The sequence below is a fragment of the Thunnus thynnus genome, chromosome 15, assembly GCF_963924715.1.
Source record: "Thunnus thynnus chromosome 15, fThuThy2.1, whole genome shotgun sequence".
Taxonomy (NCBI): Eukaryota; Metazoa; Chordata; class Actinopteri; order Scombriformes; family Scombridae; genus Thunnus; species Thunnus thynnus.
The window spans coordinates 9,281,744-9,296,126 of record NC_089531.1 but is presented as its reverse complement, the minus strand read 5'-3'; the positions used below and the strand labels follow the sequence as shown (position 1 = coordinate 9,296,126).

The 14,383-nt window shown below is 39.5% G+C and overlaps 2 protein-coding genes across 5 annotated transcripts in view; one reads left to right on the top strand and one right to left on the bottom strand.

Moving 5' to 3' along the window:
• LOC137198471 (sodium/hydrogen exchanger 3-like) overlaps positions 1-10,447 on the top strand; it is a 31,247-nt gene extending 20,800 nt beyond the window's left edge. For 2 of the 4 annotated variants that reach the window (XM_067612356.1, XM_067612355.1), the window contains 15 exons: positions 3,129-3,431; positions 4,801-4,961; positions 5,917-5,995; positions 6,182-6,359; positions 6,473-6,693; positions 6,789-6,991; positions 7,076-7,165; positions 7,262-7,332; positions 7,421-7,550; positions 7,702-7,847; positions 8,246-8,369; positions 8,546-8,719; positions 9,080-9,134; positions 9,220-9,306; positions 9,391-10,447. In XM_067612356.1, the coding sequence (XP_067468457.1) occupies positions 3,129-3,431; positions 4,801-4,961; positions 5,917-5,995; positions 6,182-6,359; positions 6,473-6,693; positions 6,789-6,991; positions 7,076-7,165; positions 7,262-7,332; positions 7,421-7,550; positions 7,702-7,847; positions 8,246-8,369; positions 8,546-8,719; positions 9,080-9,134; positions 9,220-9,306; positions 9,391-9,689 (2,321 nt within the window). In that variant the 3' untranslated portion in view covers positions 9,690-10,447. Of the gene's footprint in view, positions 1-1,322; positions 1,906-3,128; positions 3,432-4,800; positions 4,962-5,916; positions 5,996-6,181; positions 6,360-6,472; positions 6,694-6,788; positions 6,992-7,075; positions 7,166-7,261; positions 7,333-7,420; positions 7,551-7,701; positions 7,848-8,245; positions 8,370-8,545; positions 8,720-9,079; positions 9,135-9,219; positions 9,307-9,390 lie in introns of those variants that run through there. The other 2 variants (XM_067612358.1, XM_067612359.1) reach the window with 2 other exon arrangements.
• Positions 10,448-10,778: 331 nt separating this feature from the next.
• Positions 10,779-13,996, bottom strand: olah (oleoyl-ACP hydrolase). Its single transcript, XM_067612361.1, has 7 exons — positions 13,694-13,996; positions 13,376-13,506; positions 13,016-13,154; positions 12,801-12,900; positions 11,730-11,899; positions 11,559-11,641; positions 10,779-11,111 (listed from the first exon to the last, which is right to left on the bottom strand). The coding sequence occupies exons 1-7, from the start codon at positions 13,714-13,716 to the stop codon at positions 10,969-10,971; spliced, it is 789 nt and encodes a 262-aa protein (XP_067468462.1). The 5' UTR covers positions 13,717-13,996; the 3' UTR covers positions 10,779-10,968.
• Positions 13,997-14,383: the final 387 nt, after the last annotated feature.

Here is a 14,383-nt window from a genome sequence, read left to right as displayed (position 1 = left end):
AGCATTTAGCAGCTAAAAGAGCCAGTTATTTCCCTCAGGAGTTGGTAGAGAGCAAAAACCAGATCAAGAATGCAAAAAAGGTCCCTGGCTTTTAAAAAGTCTCAATAATTTCCTAAAACAGCTGGGTACTGTAGTTTTAAGCAGACACGTTACTTAATTAGGAGTACATAGTGGATTTGTTGGGGACTATTTTCAGCTGTGGAATAAGACACATTAGTGCTTTGGTGTGTATTTATGCAGCAGGATGGTGTTTGTGGGACTGACTCAAAATGATGTGGATCACTGATGTGTTTCATAGTTTTTAGACAACGATGGTGCAGAGGAATAAGTTAACTGTATATCAACCTTTCACTACACGATACAATACTTGTTTGTGATATTAGTCAACTGTACGGTTGTAGTCTTTTCATGGGATTTGTTGACATTAAAAAAACTATAGAATATCCCCAGACTTACTTTTAAGATTTTTATAAATGACGGATATTTTATTTTCAAACTAAAGTCCAAAATGTAAGGACAGAACAAAGGAATATGCTCATTAACTAAATCATAGCTCCATTATAACATAATAGCAGTTAGTTTATTTGAGGGTGTGCTCGAGAACAGCTTTCACATGCCTCTTACGTCAAGACACCGAGAGGCTTTAACTAAGATTGAGTAACGTCAACGTCAATCATTACTAAACACAAAGCTGTGAGATGAAGCAGTGGAAATGTTACTTACTTACACACACACACACACACACACACACACACATACACACACACAGGTATCTGTTCAACATCTATCAAATGACCCTTAATCCAATCACTTACTCCCTCACTCCCAAACACACACTCCTACGCACGCACACACACACACACACACACACACACAGATAGGAATTTGTTTAATAAGGATATAACCCTTGACAGTAAAACTTTATTTAAACCCTATTTATAAGTAGTATATAAACATTTAACAAATCATTTACTTTAATGTAGTTATAAGCAGATATAAGTGTAACTGCTCCTTGGAGGCCCTTACTCCCTCACTCCCAGAAACACACACTCCTACACACACCCACACACACACACACACACACACACACACACACACTGAAAATGTGTGATGACATACTTCAGTGGATGCGTTAAAGACCGGAAAGCACAAACAAAGCGATGAGTGGTGAGTGTTTCAAATGTGACTGAATAACTGGAGACCTTTCTTGCACATCCGTTACTCCCCCTCTTCAGTCCTCCAAGTTAAACTCTCACACACACACACACACACACATGCACACACACATAACCTTGGTCATAGAGGAGATACTGTATATATATAAAAGGCTGAGTCCAGGGTTCTGCACACTTCTGATATCACTGCACTGTTGACCACAGACTGTGGGAGGAATGAGGATACAACATCACACACAGACAAAGAAAGATGGAGAACTAGAGGGAAAGAGAAGTGAAGAGATAGTGATAGTAAACAGAGAGTGAGTAAGACAGAGGAAGCAAAACTTCAGCTCACACACAAAAAAAAAACCCAGGAGGGATAAGAAGTGTGACAAACTCTTTTCCTCCTTGACATCTGAGATTAAACAGGCACAAGACGAAGGACGTTTGTTTGGAGTGTGGCCTCTCTTCTCACTCTGTTTCTTATATTTATATGATCAAATGCGACGCTGTGGACATGTACACCTCTGGCTGCTGGGGTCGGTGTTGCTGATTTGCCTCATCACAGGGGTCACAGGGGTTCAGGGGGACGAGGCGCTAAAGCATCCAGATTCTAGTACCAACCAGAGCGAACGCAGCCATGGCTCCGGCTCCACAGGGATACCCATCGTGACATTTAAGTGGCACCATGTGGATACCGAATATCTGGTTGCATTATGGGTATTGGTGGCTGGCTTGGCTAAATTGGGTATGTAACAAACAATTGAGGATATAGCTCAAGGATGAGTATTGATCATATAAAATGAGAAATAAAATAGCAAAGCAGTCAGTCTTTGTGAGTTATGTCATAGATGTTGCAGACGGAAAAATTCCTCTGTCGAAGAGGATAATGTGGTGCTATTTTTAACGCACCAAATGGGAAATAATTACATTGTTGTCCTGTTATCACTGGGAAAACTCTGGTCTTAGATATATTAGAATACACAGTAATTCTTTTGCAAATGGAAGGAGAACTAAAGCACTGTATGCTTTTCTATTTAAACACGAGAAAGTGCTGTTTTGGGAGAGTTAGGGATTAGTAAATTGCACAGTTGTACGCCTCTAATATGTAACAAACTGTAACTGACTGCAGCCGTGAACAGTCATCTGTTATCAACACAGCATGCTGTTCCAGAGAACAGAAGAGTTTCTTTCCGTTTTTATGAATGCTTGTACCATATTTGAAATTCCTCAGATTGTCACGACACTTTTTTGAGTCACTTTATGGTTTAATAATTGATCTTAAAAGTTTAGAGTATTAAAAGCAGCAAAACTTGTTCTAAAGTGTAACTGTACTTTGGGTTCCACTCATGCACAAATGTAAACACAGCATTGAACTATAACAGACCTTCACTTTAACTTATTCAACTTTTGGATGGAACATCTCAGCACAACAAGAACAATAGTCCAGCCCTGTGAACGGTAAATCAACATTTTGAAATGGGTCTATTGCAACGGCTCAGTGGCCTCGATCATTAAATGAATTATAGTGACACTTTGTCAGGCCATTAAGTCAAGTTACCTCAAGCAAAAGTCTCTCTTTAGTTACGCAGAGAGATTTCTCATAAGCACAACCCTGCTGGTTAATGATATGCCCAGAAAAAAAAGTGACACTTTCTCAGCTGAGTGAAACAGTTGATCATTTGTGAATTTTGCAACCTCCCAAAAGTTTTAGTCTCAACTCCTTTCTGGGGATGCAGCAACAAAAGCAAACTTTCTCAGCCCCAGAATCCAAAATTAAATTCACACAGACTTGACCAGAATTGAACCGAGATTATAAATTATACTTGTAGTCTCATTAATAGTCTCAATAAAATTCTTATGAATCTACACTTCCTTGCCATTGTGGGAGAACCCACTAGAAAAGTCTCACAAATCATTATATTTTTTCTTGATTTCTCTTTCTCTCCCGCTCTCTTTGTATCTTCACAGTCATTGAGGCCAACCACCATGTGACCAGCGTGATCCCGGAGAGCGCCTTGCTCATCTGCTTCGGCTTCATCCTGGGCGGCATAATTTGGGGTGCAGACAAGGTGCAGACCTTCAAACTGACGCCGACCGTGTTCTTCTTCTACCTGCTGCCCCAAATCATCCTGGACGCGGGCTACTTCATGCCAAACAAGCTCTTCTTCAGCAACATGGGGGCCATCCTGGTCTATGCCGTCATCGGGACCTGCTGGAATGCCGCCAGCGTGGGGCTCTCGCTTTGGGGGTGCGCCAAAGGAGGAGCCATGGGTAAGAGAGACATTCATTTTATTTCACTGCAGTAGACTTCATGTCATCTAGAAGGGGTCAGTATTAAGTGGAACATGGCAGGACCCCCTTGTGGCATTTTGAGAGCCTTTTTGTGGGTTTTTCTGTACGTCTGCTTCAAACTGGATGTTTGTAGTGGCTTGTAAGATAGGAAGGCAACAATAAAAAATGAATTGGGATATAAGGCTCCATTAGATTGAGAAATACTTTTATTTAATGGGAGAGATCAAAGTTTTATAGAGTTATAGTGGTTATTAACCTGGTTTACACATGCTGTAAATTGCAGGAAACATCTTTTCTTTGGTGAATCACAGGGAAAAAAGAAATCCTCAGCTTTAATAAAAATCTCTTAGTTTGGCTAATTTATATTTCTAAAGAAGTAACAAAAATGACCAAATTTAGCTGTCTAGTAACAGACATTTTGGACACATCCTGTCTAAATCTTCTGCCAGGTTGTATCTTCATTAATTGCCTGATTATGTGATTTATTGGAAATGGGTCTTGGCTGATTGGGTGTTTTCTTGTAAATTACCAATAAAGATATAATTTTTATAGAGGAATTTGGCATGTATTGAACACATATGGCAAGGTTTAGATCAATAGATTCATAATACAGAAAATGGCTATTGTATTTATTATTACGTTATGAGTGAATTTAGACAATCATAAATATTCCTTAAAGGTGCAGTGCACAGAATTTAATGTCATCTAGCGGAACGGACTTGGCAGAAATGGAATATGATATTATGTATGTTTTAATAAGTGTATAATCCTATGAAAATAAGAATCGCTGTGTTTTCGTTACCTTAGAATGAGCCCTTTATATCTACATAGTGAGCGGGTCCTCTTCCACGGAGGCCACCATGTTCCACAGCCATGTTTCTACAGTAGCCCAGAACGGACAAACCAAACACTGGCTCTAGAGAGGGCCTTTCACGTTTTCTGCGAGTTTTGTGGCCACCGTAGGTTCTCCTACATGCTTGGAAAGGGAGGGGGAGGGGTATTCAGTTGGTTGCAATCTGCAAACTCAACACTAGATGGCACTAAATCCTACACACCTGTCCTTTAAATTCCCAAACCAGCTTTAATTTTGACAATTGTTTTAGATTGATTCGTAAATGGTTGGACCACTGATCAGAACACTAGCTTTAGTCTAATGAATAACAAATTAAAGCTTAAAGAGAGCCAGTATTGATTAAAAGGCTGTCATGGTATTTATTCGGCAGCTAAAAGATGACAGAGTGTTTAAAGGATGTGCAGCCTTTACAACCCTCAAACCTCTTTCAACTAGCTGCTCAAGTACAGTAAATAAAAGCCAAATTTAAATATATCCTCTGCCCTGTTTTTGTAGGTGACCTGGACATCGGTCTGCTGCAGTATCTTCTCTTTGGCAGTCTAATTGCCGCTGTGGACCCCGTAGCTGTCATCGCTGTGTTTGAAGAGGTCCATGTCAACGAGGTCCTCTTCATCATGGTGTTTGGAGAGTCGCTGCTTAACGACGGCGTGACAGTGGTTCGTATGCTACTTCACTATGCAAGTGCTGTGTTTAACTTTCCTTGACGTTGCGCAAGAAGTGGAATAGTTTGTGAGTTTGCAGAGACATCTATCACTGGAAAGTACACTTCCAAGACATGAAGTGCAAAGAGTGCAGACATTGTGCACTTCAAAGAAAGGACCTTTATATTGTCACTGTTGCCAAACTTTATCTGAATCAATCAAAGCGCTGTTTGAGTTGGTTTGATTGAACAAGACATATTGCTTATATGCACTATGAATCACATAATTCGGTTCTCTTTATGACTGAAAGTACAATGAGACGTGAAAGGCATGAAAAGATGTTACTTTCACCTTTCCACGCCTTTTGACAATGTTGTACAATACTAGGCTGATTGCAATGTGGCTTATTGAAGAAAGCATTGCGGTATTGTCAAATGAAAACGTGCATAATTTGGGGGATTAAAATGGTGCTTTCGAGTGTACACTGTACACAAGATATCTCCCTTTTGTGTGTTAAGAAAAATTATACAAACCTCTGGGTTACAACACTCTTTAAAATCTGTTGGGCAATTTCAATATGTGTGGTGATTTATTTGAATTCTGAATATCCTAACATCACATACACTGACTCTATCAGCTTTACAGGCCTCATATCAGCATTGCTTCCCAAATCAGCCCTTGGAAGATCAAGAAAAACAAAAAACATAGAAGATAAAAGGAATCTAAAAATTAATGGGAGAGGCAGATCAAAGACAGTTTCTTGTACAGGCTGGTTGGAGGAATTCCAAAAATGATAAGGCATTAGGAATTAATAATGTAATACAGATCATAAAAATATAATAATATAGTCCAATAATAGGATTATAATTTGTCTGGTATCAATTCTTTGTATTATTCTAACTCTAGGAGGTAGATCAAGGTGATAAGCAGGAAGTTATACTCTTTTTTTCTTTGTCTTCTCTTACTTTAGGTGCTCTTCAATGTGTTTGATGCATTTGTGTCTCTAGGAGGACCCCAAATTGATGCTGTGGAGATAATCAAAGGAATAAGTAAGGAGTGTCATTTATTTATCATTAATAGTGAACAATGTAACTGTGCATGTCTGGTCTGGCTTAATTACAAAGGTTTGATTCCCCAGAGATGCTGTAGGTGTGAAGACATTATGTATTTACAGGAAGATGTTTGGGATAATAGCTCTCTCTTTTTTTTCACACATTCTGTCTTTCTGTCTCCAGTTTCCTTCTTTGTAGTGGCGTTTGGCGGTTCCCTCCTCGGTTTGGTGTTCGGGATACTTCTCTCTCTTCTGACCAGATGCACTAAGAACATCCAGATCATTGAGCCAGGCTTCATCTTTGTCTTGGGATACCTCTCCTACCTGACTGCGGAGATGCTCTCTCTGTCTGCCATCCTTGCGTGAGTGCTCCATGATAAAAATCTCATCTGTTTTATTATTTTTGTGTTTTATCTTGTATAATATTTATGGGGTTTTATGGATGAAGTCATAGTTTAGTGTTTTTGTACTGTAGGATTGTCTTCTGTGGCATGTCCTGCCAGAAGTACATCAATGCAAACATGGACGAGAAGTCAGTCACCACCGTCAGATATGCCATGAAGGTTTTCGCTAATGGATCAGAAACCATCATCTTTGTGTTCCTCGGCATCTCGGCCATTGACAAAGCAATATGGGTTTGGAACACGGGCTTCATCCTCCTCACGCTCCTCTTCATCTTTGTATACAGGATCATCGGTGAGATTTTGTCTTCAGCTGTCGGTTTTTAGAGCAAACAACACACAGTCTGATGGTAAAGGTCACATTGTGTTTGTGTGCCATGTCCACTTCAGGTGTCTTTTTCCTCACCTGGATTCTCAACAAGTTCAGACTGGTCCCCTTGGAGTTCATAGATCAGGTTATTATGAGCTACGGTGGCCTGCGAGGGGCGGTTGCGTATGGCCTGGCAGTGATGCTGGATGACCACAAGATAAAGGAGAAGAATCTAATGGTCTGCACTACTCTGATTGTGGTGTACTTCACTGTCATCCTTCAGGTAACAGCTTTTCTTTCTTGTTGTTTAGATTAATTTGCTCATTTTCTACTGGACAAACCTGTTGTAAATCTCTCTTGGTTGCAGGGAGTAACAATGAAGCCTCTTGTCACCTGGCTCAAAGTAAAGAGAGCTTCAAAGACTGAGCTCACACTCATAGAGAAAGTGCAGAGTAAGGTAAAAAAAAATTCCCCTTTTTAAAAACAGCCGCAAGAAACATAAACTTCCAGTTTAAAGTCCAGCAATTACAGAATATCTTCTGATGTTTTTCAGTGCTTTGATCACATGCTTGTTGCAATAGAAGACATATCTGGACAAATAGGACACAACTACATGAGAGACAAGTACGTAAACACATCTTTTCAAGTTGTAAAACTGCCTGACTGTATGTGTTTGAATGAAGCTACAATTATCTCTTCTCTTGCTGTGAAGGTGGAATAACTTTGAGGAGAAATGGATGACAGGGATTTTGATGAAGCCATCTGCGAGGAAGAACCGCGACTACGTCTTCAAAGTCTTCCATAAGCTGAACCTCAAGGATGCCATGAGTTACGTGGCTGAGGTGAGGGTCGCACACAGAGAGGCTGAGGTGTACTGGTAGCACACATTTGTTGTCGTGTTTTTGAGCGATGGGCAAAGTGGACATTAAAGGACAAGTATAACTATATATTGGATGCTGTTGGTAAAGAAATCCTCCGGTCTCGTTGTTGCAGGGTGAACGCAGAGGCTCTCTGGAGTTTGTCCGGAATGAAACGGCGTTCATTGACTTCAAGAAAAAGTTTGGTGAGGATATCTCAGAGGTCATGCCTGACATCACGTACGACACGTCAGATGATTATGGTGGAACGTCTGTTATGAGGTGAGCAAACCCTTTTAGCTGGTTTAATCAGAGATAAAATATGATTAGAAGTATTTATATAAACCTGTCTAGGATGGGCTGGTGGTGAACAAACTCTTCAAGAACAAGTACTTACTAAAAACACTCAAATTCCTTTAATTACTTTAATTTCATCTCTCAATGTTAAGATATACATGCTTAGATAAAGATATTGAAAGCTACAGATCAGCTGCCTCCATGTGACTGCTCAGACACTGCCCTCTAGTGTTCACACACAGTCACAACACACTTTAAACTAACTGAACTAGTTTAAATGCACTGTACTATCCTACCATCTAGCTCCCAATCTCTTGCAATTTTTTTTGCCACAAAAGCCTAAATTACACATGAACTAACTGACATGATTTTGTCCCCTGCAGGAGAGACCCTGTACCATCGGTGAGCTTGGAAATGCACGAGCAGACCATGAATGGTATGAGGGAAACTGAGGACATTAACACTCACCACCTGCTGCAGCAGCATCTGTACAGGGGCAGGAAACAGGTGAGCATGATCCTCTATATGCACTACATTCATAACATTTAAAGCTGAAACCCTGAAACGTATAAGAAATAAACTTTCTGGATGAATAATGAGTTGTTTTTTTCTTATCAAACATCAGTTCTCCACTTCTCACGCTCCATTTTATTCTCTTCTTCTGTTTGTTTTCTGGTTTATAGCACCGACATAGGTACAGCCGGAGCCACTTTGATGTCAACAAAGATGAAAATGAGGTGCAGGAGATCTTCCAGAGGACCATGAGGAATCGATTGGAGTCCTTCAAGTCCGCAAAGATGGGTGTCGCTCCACCAAAGACGATAAGCAAGCACCCAAAGAAAGACCAACAGCAAAAGGTTGGATAATCCATAATATATATGTAATTTTATGTGTCCATATCACTGAGGATCAAGAACTGTCTACTAACTAACAATCTTATTTTCTGATCACTAAAGTACCTAATTTAAAGAGAAATGTTGCCAACTTTTTACTATTTTAGTAGGACAAAGTTCTTGTGCAGCTTCTTGTGTTCAGAAAACATTAAAGATTTCAGACCTTTTGTTTCTTTGGATGTGTAAAGAATAGAGTTTTGCAGTAAAACATATTCATATTTTTAAAAGTAAGGTATTAAAAAAAGTATTGTACCAAAAAAAAAAATTACCCAGATTCCCAACCCCAATGGTCAAAACTTGACTTGACTGCTCTTCTTACTGCAGATGCCAAATGGAAAATCAATGGATAAAAGTAAAAGCTACCTTTCTGGTGATGAAGGTGCGTATCAGTTTTATATGCCTATTAATACTAGACTTAGTGCTTCATTAAAAAAAAACCTTTATTAAAACTTTTGTGTTTCTAGATTTTGAGTTCTCAGAGGGGGACACCGCCTCCGGCTATGACTCAGCAGGTGGTTCATTCCCCATGAGGGTCACCTACAGAGCAGGAGGTAAAATGAATCCGACACCTTGTCTTCTTATCTTTGACCTCCAAAAACCTGCAAACACTAATTCAGTTTCTGTCTTTCATTCAGCTGGAATCGAGAATCCAGCCTTCATGCTGGACCAGGACCCCATGGCACCGATGCAGATCCCGCCATGGCTTGCAGAGGCCGAGCTCGACAGCAGCACAGTGGCTCCTTCGCAGAGAGCTCAGGTGAGGCTGCCGTGGACGCCCAGCAACCTGCGCCGCCTGGCTCCGCTTCGCACCAGCACTCACTCCACGGACTCCTTCATGCTGGCCGACACACCCGCCACACAGCAGAGGGGCGACAACGACCAGCTGCCGCCGCCGCCACCGCCACCTTCTCACAAAGATGGTGACCACATGTAGCATCCCACCTCCCCACTTCATCTCCCTCTTACATGGCTGCCAAAGACACAGAACACAACCTCAGACTTTGCACCTTCTACTCTCAAAAAATTGACTAGAGAATGTTTTCTTTTCCTTCGTTTAATCTTAATCCTGCTTCCGCACAAAACTTTCACAATCCCATAACCTTTGTGCTGTTGAAACAGCTTCTGTTGTTGCTCTAACTTTACCCTTCACTGAGCAAAGCTAAATGAGAGATCCTGTACGCACAGTGGCAGGTTATTTACCAGAACATGTTGAACATTGTCTTATTTTCTCCTCTGGTTGGTAGCAAACTTGTCAAACATTGCAAATGCTCGTCATCCCCTAAAGAGTATCTTATCCCTTAATGTGATACAAGACATTTTCAAGAATGTAGATATGTGTAGATTTGTTGTTTATACAGATGATAAAAAAGGGAAATTATAGCAATATGAAGCATACAGAGTAACATGAAATCAATTCCATCTCTATAATCTGAATTAATTTCTTTTCTGTGTGTTTTTTTCATTTTTCTGAGGACAGAACTTAAGGTGAAACGTTAAACTTGAAGGATAAGACCACTGTAAATGTTGCTTATGTGATGAAGAAATATTTAAATAATATTTATGGACATGTCCACCATCTCAAACAGAAACTATATTTTATGTACCTCCGACAAATAACACTTTAACTGACTGGACATGGTTTTGAACTGTATGTATTTGAATATAGATTTAGAAATTAAAATGAGAAAAATCTTTTGTTTCTGTTGAGTTGATTTTATGTTATATTAATAGAGAGATGTGGAGCTGGTCAAATTGAAGAATTTCTTAATTGGTTAACAAGTAGTGACGTGAATGGCCAGTTGGGGTTTGTTAGCTTATTTAGGATGGCATCTGGTTTAATCTTTACCCAACACTGACACACTATGTATTACTTGAAAGCACAAAGGATTATAATTCTACGTGATAGGAATAAATGCAAAACACAGCAGTAAAATAGGTCAGTTTCCTCACATGTAAACTTGGTTCAGTATCATGTAGGCTGATTCTTTTTGTTACAAACTCCTTTCAGAAGAGACCAAGATGATGACTGAGACCATTTCATGTTGTCGTTTTCAGGCTTCGTAAGTTAGATTTATTACACATGAGGTTCCACACAGCTCAAACACATTATGTTACACAGCTAAAATGTACAGAATTAAATTAACTCACAATGAATTAGTAGAAAAACAAAACATTAAAGTCATTAGATACAATCTACAGTTGCACATATTTCATCATAAATAGTCCATTTCGGATGTTTCCAGGTGCTTTGTGACGTAGTCTAATATTATTTTTTCATTTCCAGGATCCTTCAGGTAAAAATGAGATCCATTCAGCATTCTGATGGTGAAATCTCCTGTTGTGATGTCTTTCCAAGCTGTTGATGAAAAAAAAATATATAATTAATTACATTTAAACAGTGAGATAACTTTGACTGAGTCATTCAGCACACACAGAGGGCACATACAGCACTGTACTACAGTAACATAAATTCATACTATGTTTTTAATGCACCTACAGCCACAGCCTATTGTCTGATATATATTTTGGGGCAAAATTAGCTTTTTCCATTGTTCACCCTCACTGCAGGCTAGTCTTCATAAAGATGGAGGTGATGTGTCTTTGCTCTGAGGTCATTTGTAATGTGCACTGTATGTATTTGGCACTAAATCAATCATTTTTCAACTCCTGAACAATTTATCTAACAAAACTGCAACTTGCAAACTGAATTTGTGGAGGCTACTGTTCTGCTATTTCTATACTGAGCATCCTGAAACCTGTGGCTCTGTCCACTGTGTGTAATAAAGCAGGACATCAGACTGACCTTGTAAGTCATGAGGAATATCTTCCTTTCCATCCAGACATGTGACCGGGCAGGAGAGAAACGGACTGTCTGGCTTGTTACACCTGCAGGAAAACATTCGTCCTGAATCACAGAACATTTAAAATGAATGCTTAAATATGAATTAAGTAACAAACAGAGTCGTCAGCCCACTTGAAGTTCTCCACAATGTGCAGGTCGGCCTTCAGGGCAGGAAGGAAGAGCTTCAGTACTTCAGGGTTGGCCAGCAGCTCAGGAGGAGTTCCTCCTATCGAAGTCATCCACTTGAGGAAATCATCATCTGTTAAGCCGCATCTCTTCGGGGCGTTGATTCGTGTCTCTGACTGAAAGACAAAAGACAGAATAGAAATGACTTAACACCAAACTGTTGTCTTCTGTAAAGCGTCTAAACTAGAAACTCTCAATATTCAGGTGTTTTTGTCGGTGCAGCTTCATCAGATCAGATTAGAATCTTATTTGATGAAAGTTTACCCAACAAAACACCTGGTTCCTTCTGTAGAAACTGAGTATAAGTGACCAACAGTGTGCACGATTTCTGCTTTCTTCTCCATTTACAGACTTTTGTTGGTCCTACGCACCTTTTACTCCCACCATCTGATTCTCCTCCACTATTGAGATTTTCAAGCAGCATCTTAAAACATACTTCTACTTGTTAGCCTTTAACTGTGACTAACTTAATCCAGCTCAGATATTTTTCCTAAAGTCTCTGTAAGTGTGTCTCTTCTTTCTCTTTTTTTTCTCTGTTGTTTTGTTTTGTCTTCCTCTCTGTGTGCTGGGAAGCACTTTGGATCAACTGTGTTGTGTGTAAAATACTATATAAATAAAGTTGATTTGATTTACTAAAGACTTAGCTATAACTTCATGACTTTGGATGTAAGAACTTCTTTTTTCTTGTATAAATATAAAAAGTATTTAATGAAGGCTTTGCTGAAATTGTCTGTGAAATTGGATGTTTTGTGAATGAATATTTTTTCTTCAAGCAGTATTGGACTGAAGACATAAAAATAGAAGTTAATACTGATCTGCTTTGTCTCTCTAATCAGTCAATTAAATCTCATTAGTTACTCGGTGTTTAATTCATTTAAATAAATAACCATCCATCAGGACATCATGGGAGGATGATAATTACTTTTAACAGTGGAGCGTGATGAACATTATTCCTCTTGCATATTTAAAAACAAAAGTCAGAAAAATGAAAATAGCAGTCTTTATGTAATCACTTACATAAGGAGCAGAAGCACCAGACAGGAAGATGTGAACCGGTTGGAGGTTGTGGAGTCTCTTCAGAGCATCTGCAACAGCGAAGCTCGTAAAGGCGCCAAAACTGAGACGGAACAGAAATATAAAACATTTTAGAAACAAAAAGGAGGCAGTGATGTGTTATCATGACAGACTTTGTGTTACTTACTCACTGTATTATACTTGTATTATCATCATACCTGTGGCCAAACAGAGCAAACGGCTTCTCTTTCAGCAGCGGTAACAAAACACCAACAACCTCATCCACAATCTGCTGCATGTTCTGGAAGAACGGCTCTTTGGCTCGACTCTCCCTGCCTGGAAGTTTGACAGCAAATACTGAAAGTGACAGAAAATGTGTTAAGAGCAAAACATTTCAAGCAGAGTGCAACAGTATTCAAGCTCCTTTTAAGAAGGGGAACTGAACATCTTTCCTCTGTACATGAAAAAATCTAATTTAAAAACATTTATGAAATACTGACTATAAAGTAAACAGGATGGAGTGACAGTGCAATGTTCAGCACTTACACAATATCTTACAGGCCTTTTTTTTTTTTTACCTTCTATGGAGCTGCTGAGGACGTTTCCCCAGCGTGCGTAGTGTATGGACCCTCCACCAGCCCAGGGGAAGCAGATCAGTCTGGCTACAGCATCTGGACTTTTCTTGAAACAGTTGATCACCTTTTCCATCCTGATTTAACACAAGATGAGTAGTTCAAAGACTGTTTAAACATCTAGATGAGCTGCTGCCGTGTATGCTCTTACTTCTGTTTAACAATACATGCAGGACAGAGGCTCATCCACCCACATAATTCACCTTAAAGCAAAGGTCATGTTTAAAAAAAAATAGGAAGAATCATAAAAATATGAAGTCACACCTGCTTGTTGCTTGTTGCGGCATCAACTTCTCTTGTGAAAACAGTGATTCCTCATGTTGCTCAGGCAAGTGCACTATTTCCTGATTATGCTCTTCTGTGGTTTATGGATGGAGCTGTTGTAAAGTTACAGCTGGAAACTAGAGACATCTACAGTATGGAGTGAGTATGTCCATGCATACAGGCAAACAACTTACAGCAGGTTTACACCGTGTCATTTCTCTGCAGTAAAACTCTTACAATACCTGGACAGACGGGAAAGGGCATGGGAAATTACGAAAGGTGAAACACAACCTACGTACGTCTAATTTCTAACATGACGTAAAAACTTGAGAAAAAAAGTTTGGAGGAAGTGACGTTTTTCTACAGTTGGTATTTCCTGACGGAGTTCCCTCAGCGGAGGCGACAGTCCGTCAAGTTAGACAGAGACAGACACGATAAAACAGGAAACCACTTCATCTTCTTTGTTAAATACATCATAGAAAATTATCTAGAGAGAGGAAAATTATTAGAAACGGCTAGAACGATAATATTTGTATAGAATATAGAAATCAATTAAGAAAATAGAGTAAAACTGTAGCCGTAAGACCACTGCTGAAACATTTTTCCTCATGATTTTTTATGTATTACATCCTGCATACAGCAAACTTTTTCACATCAAAGACCCCTAAACTGACACAGATTAGACCACAG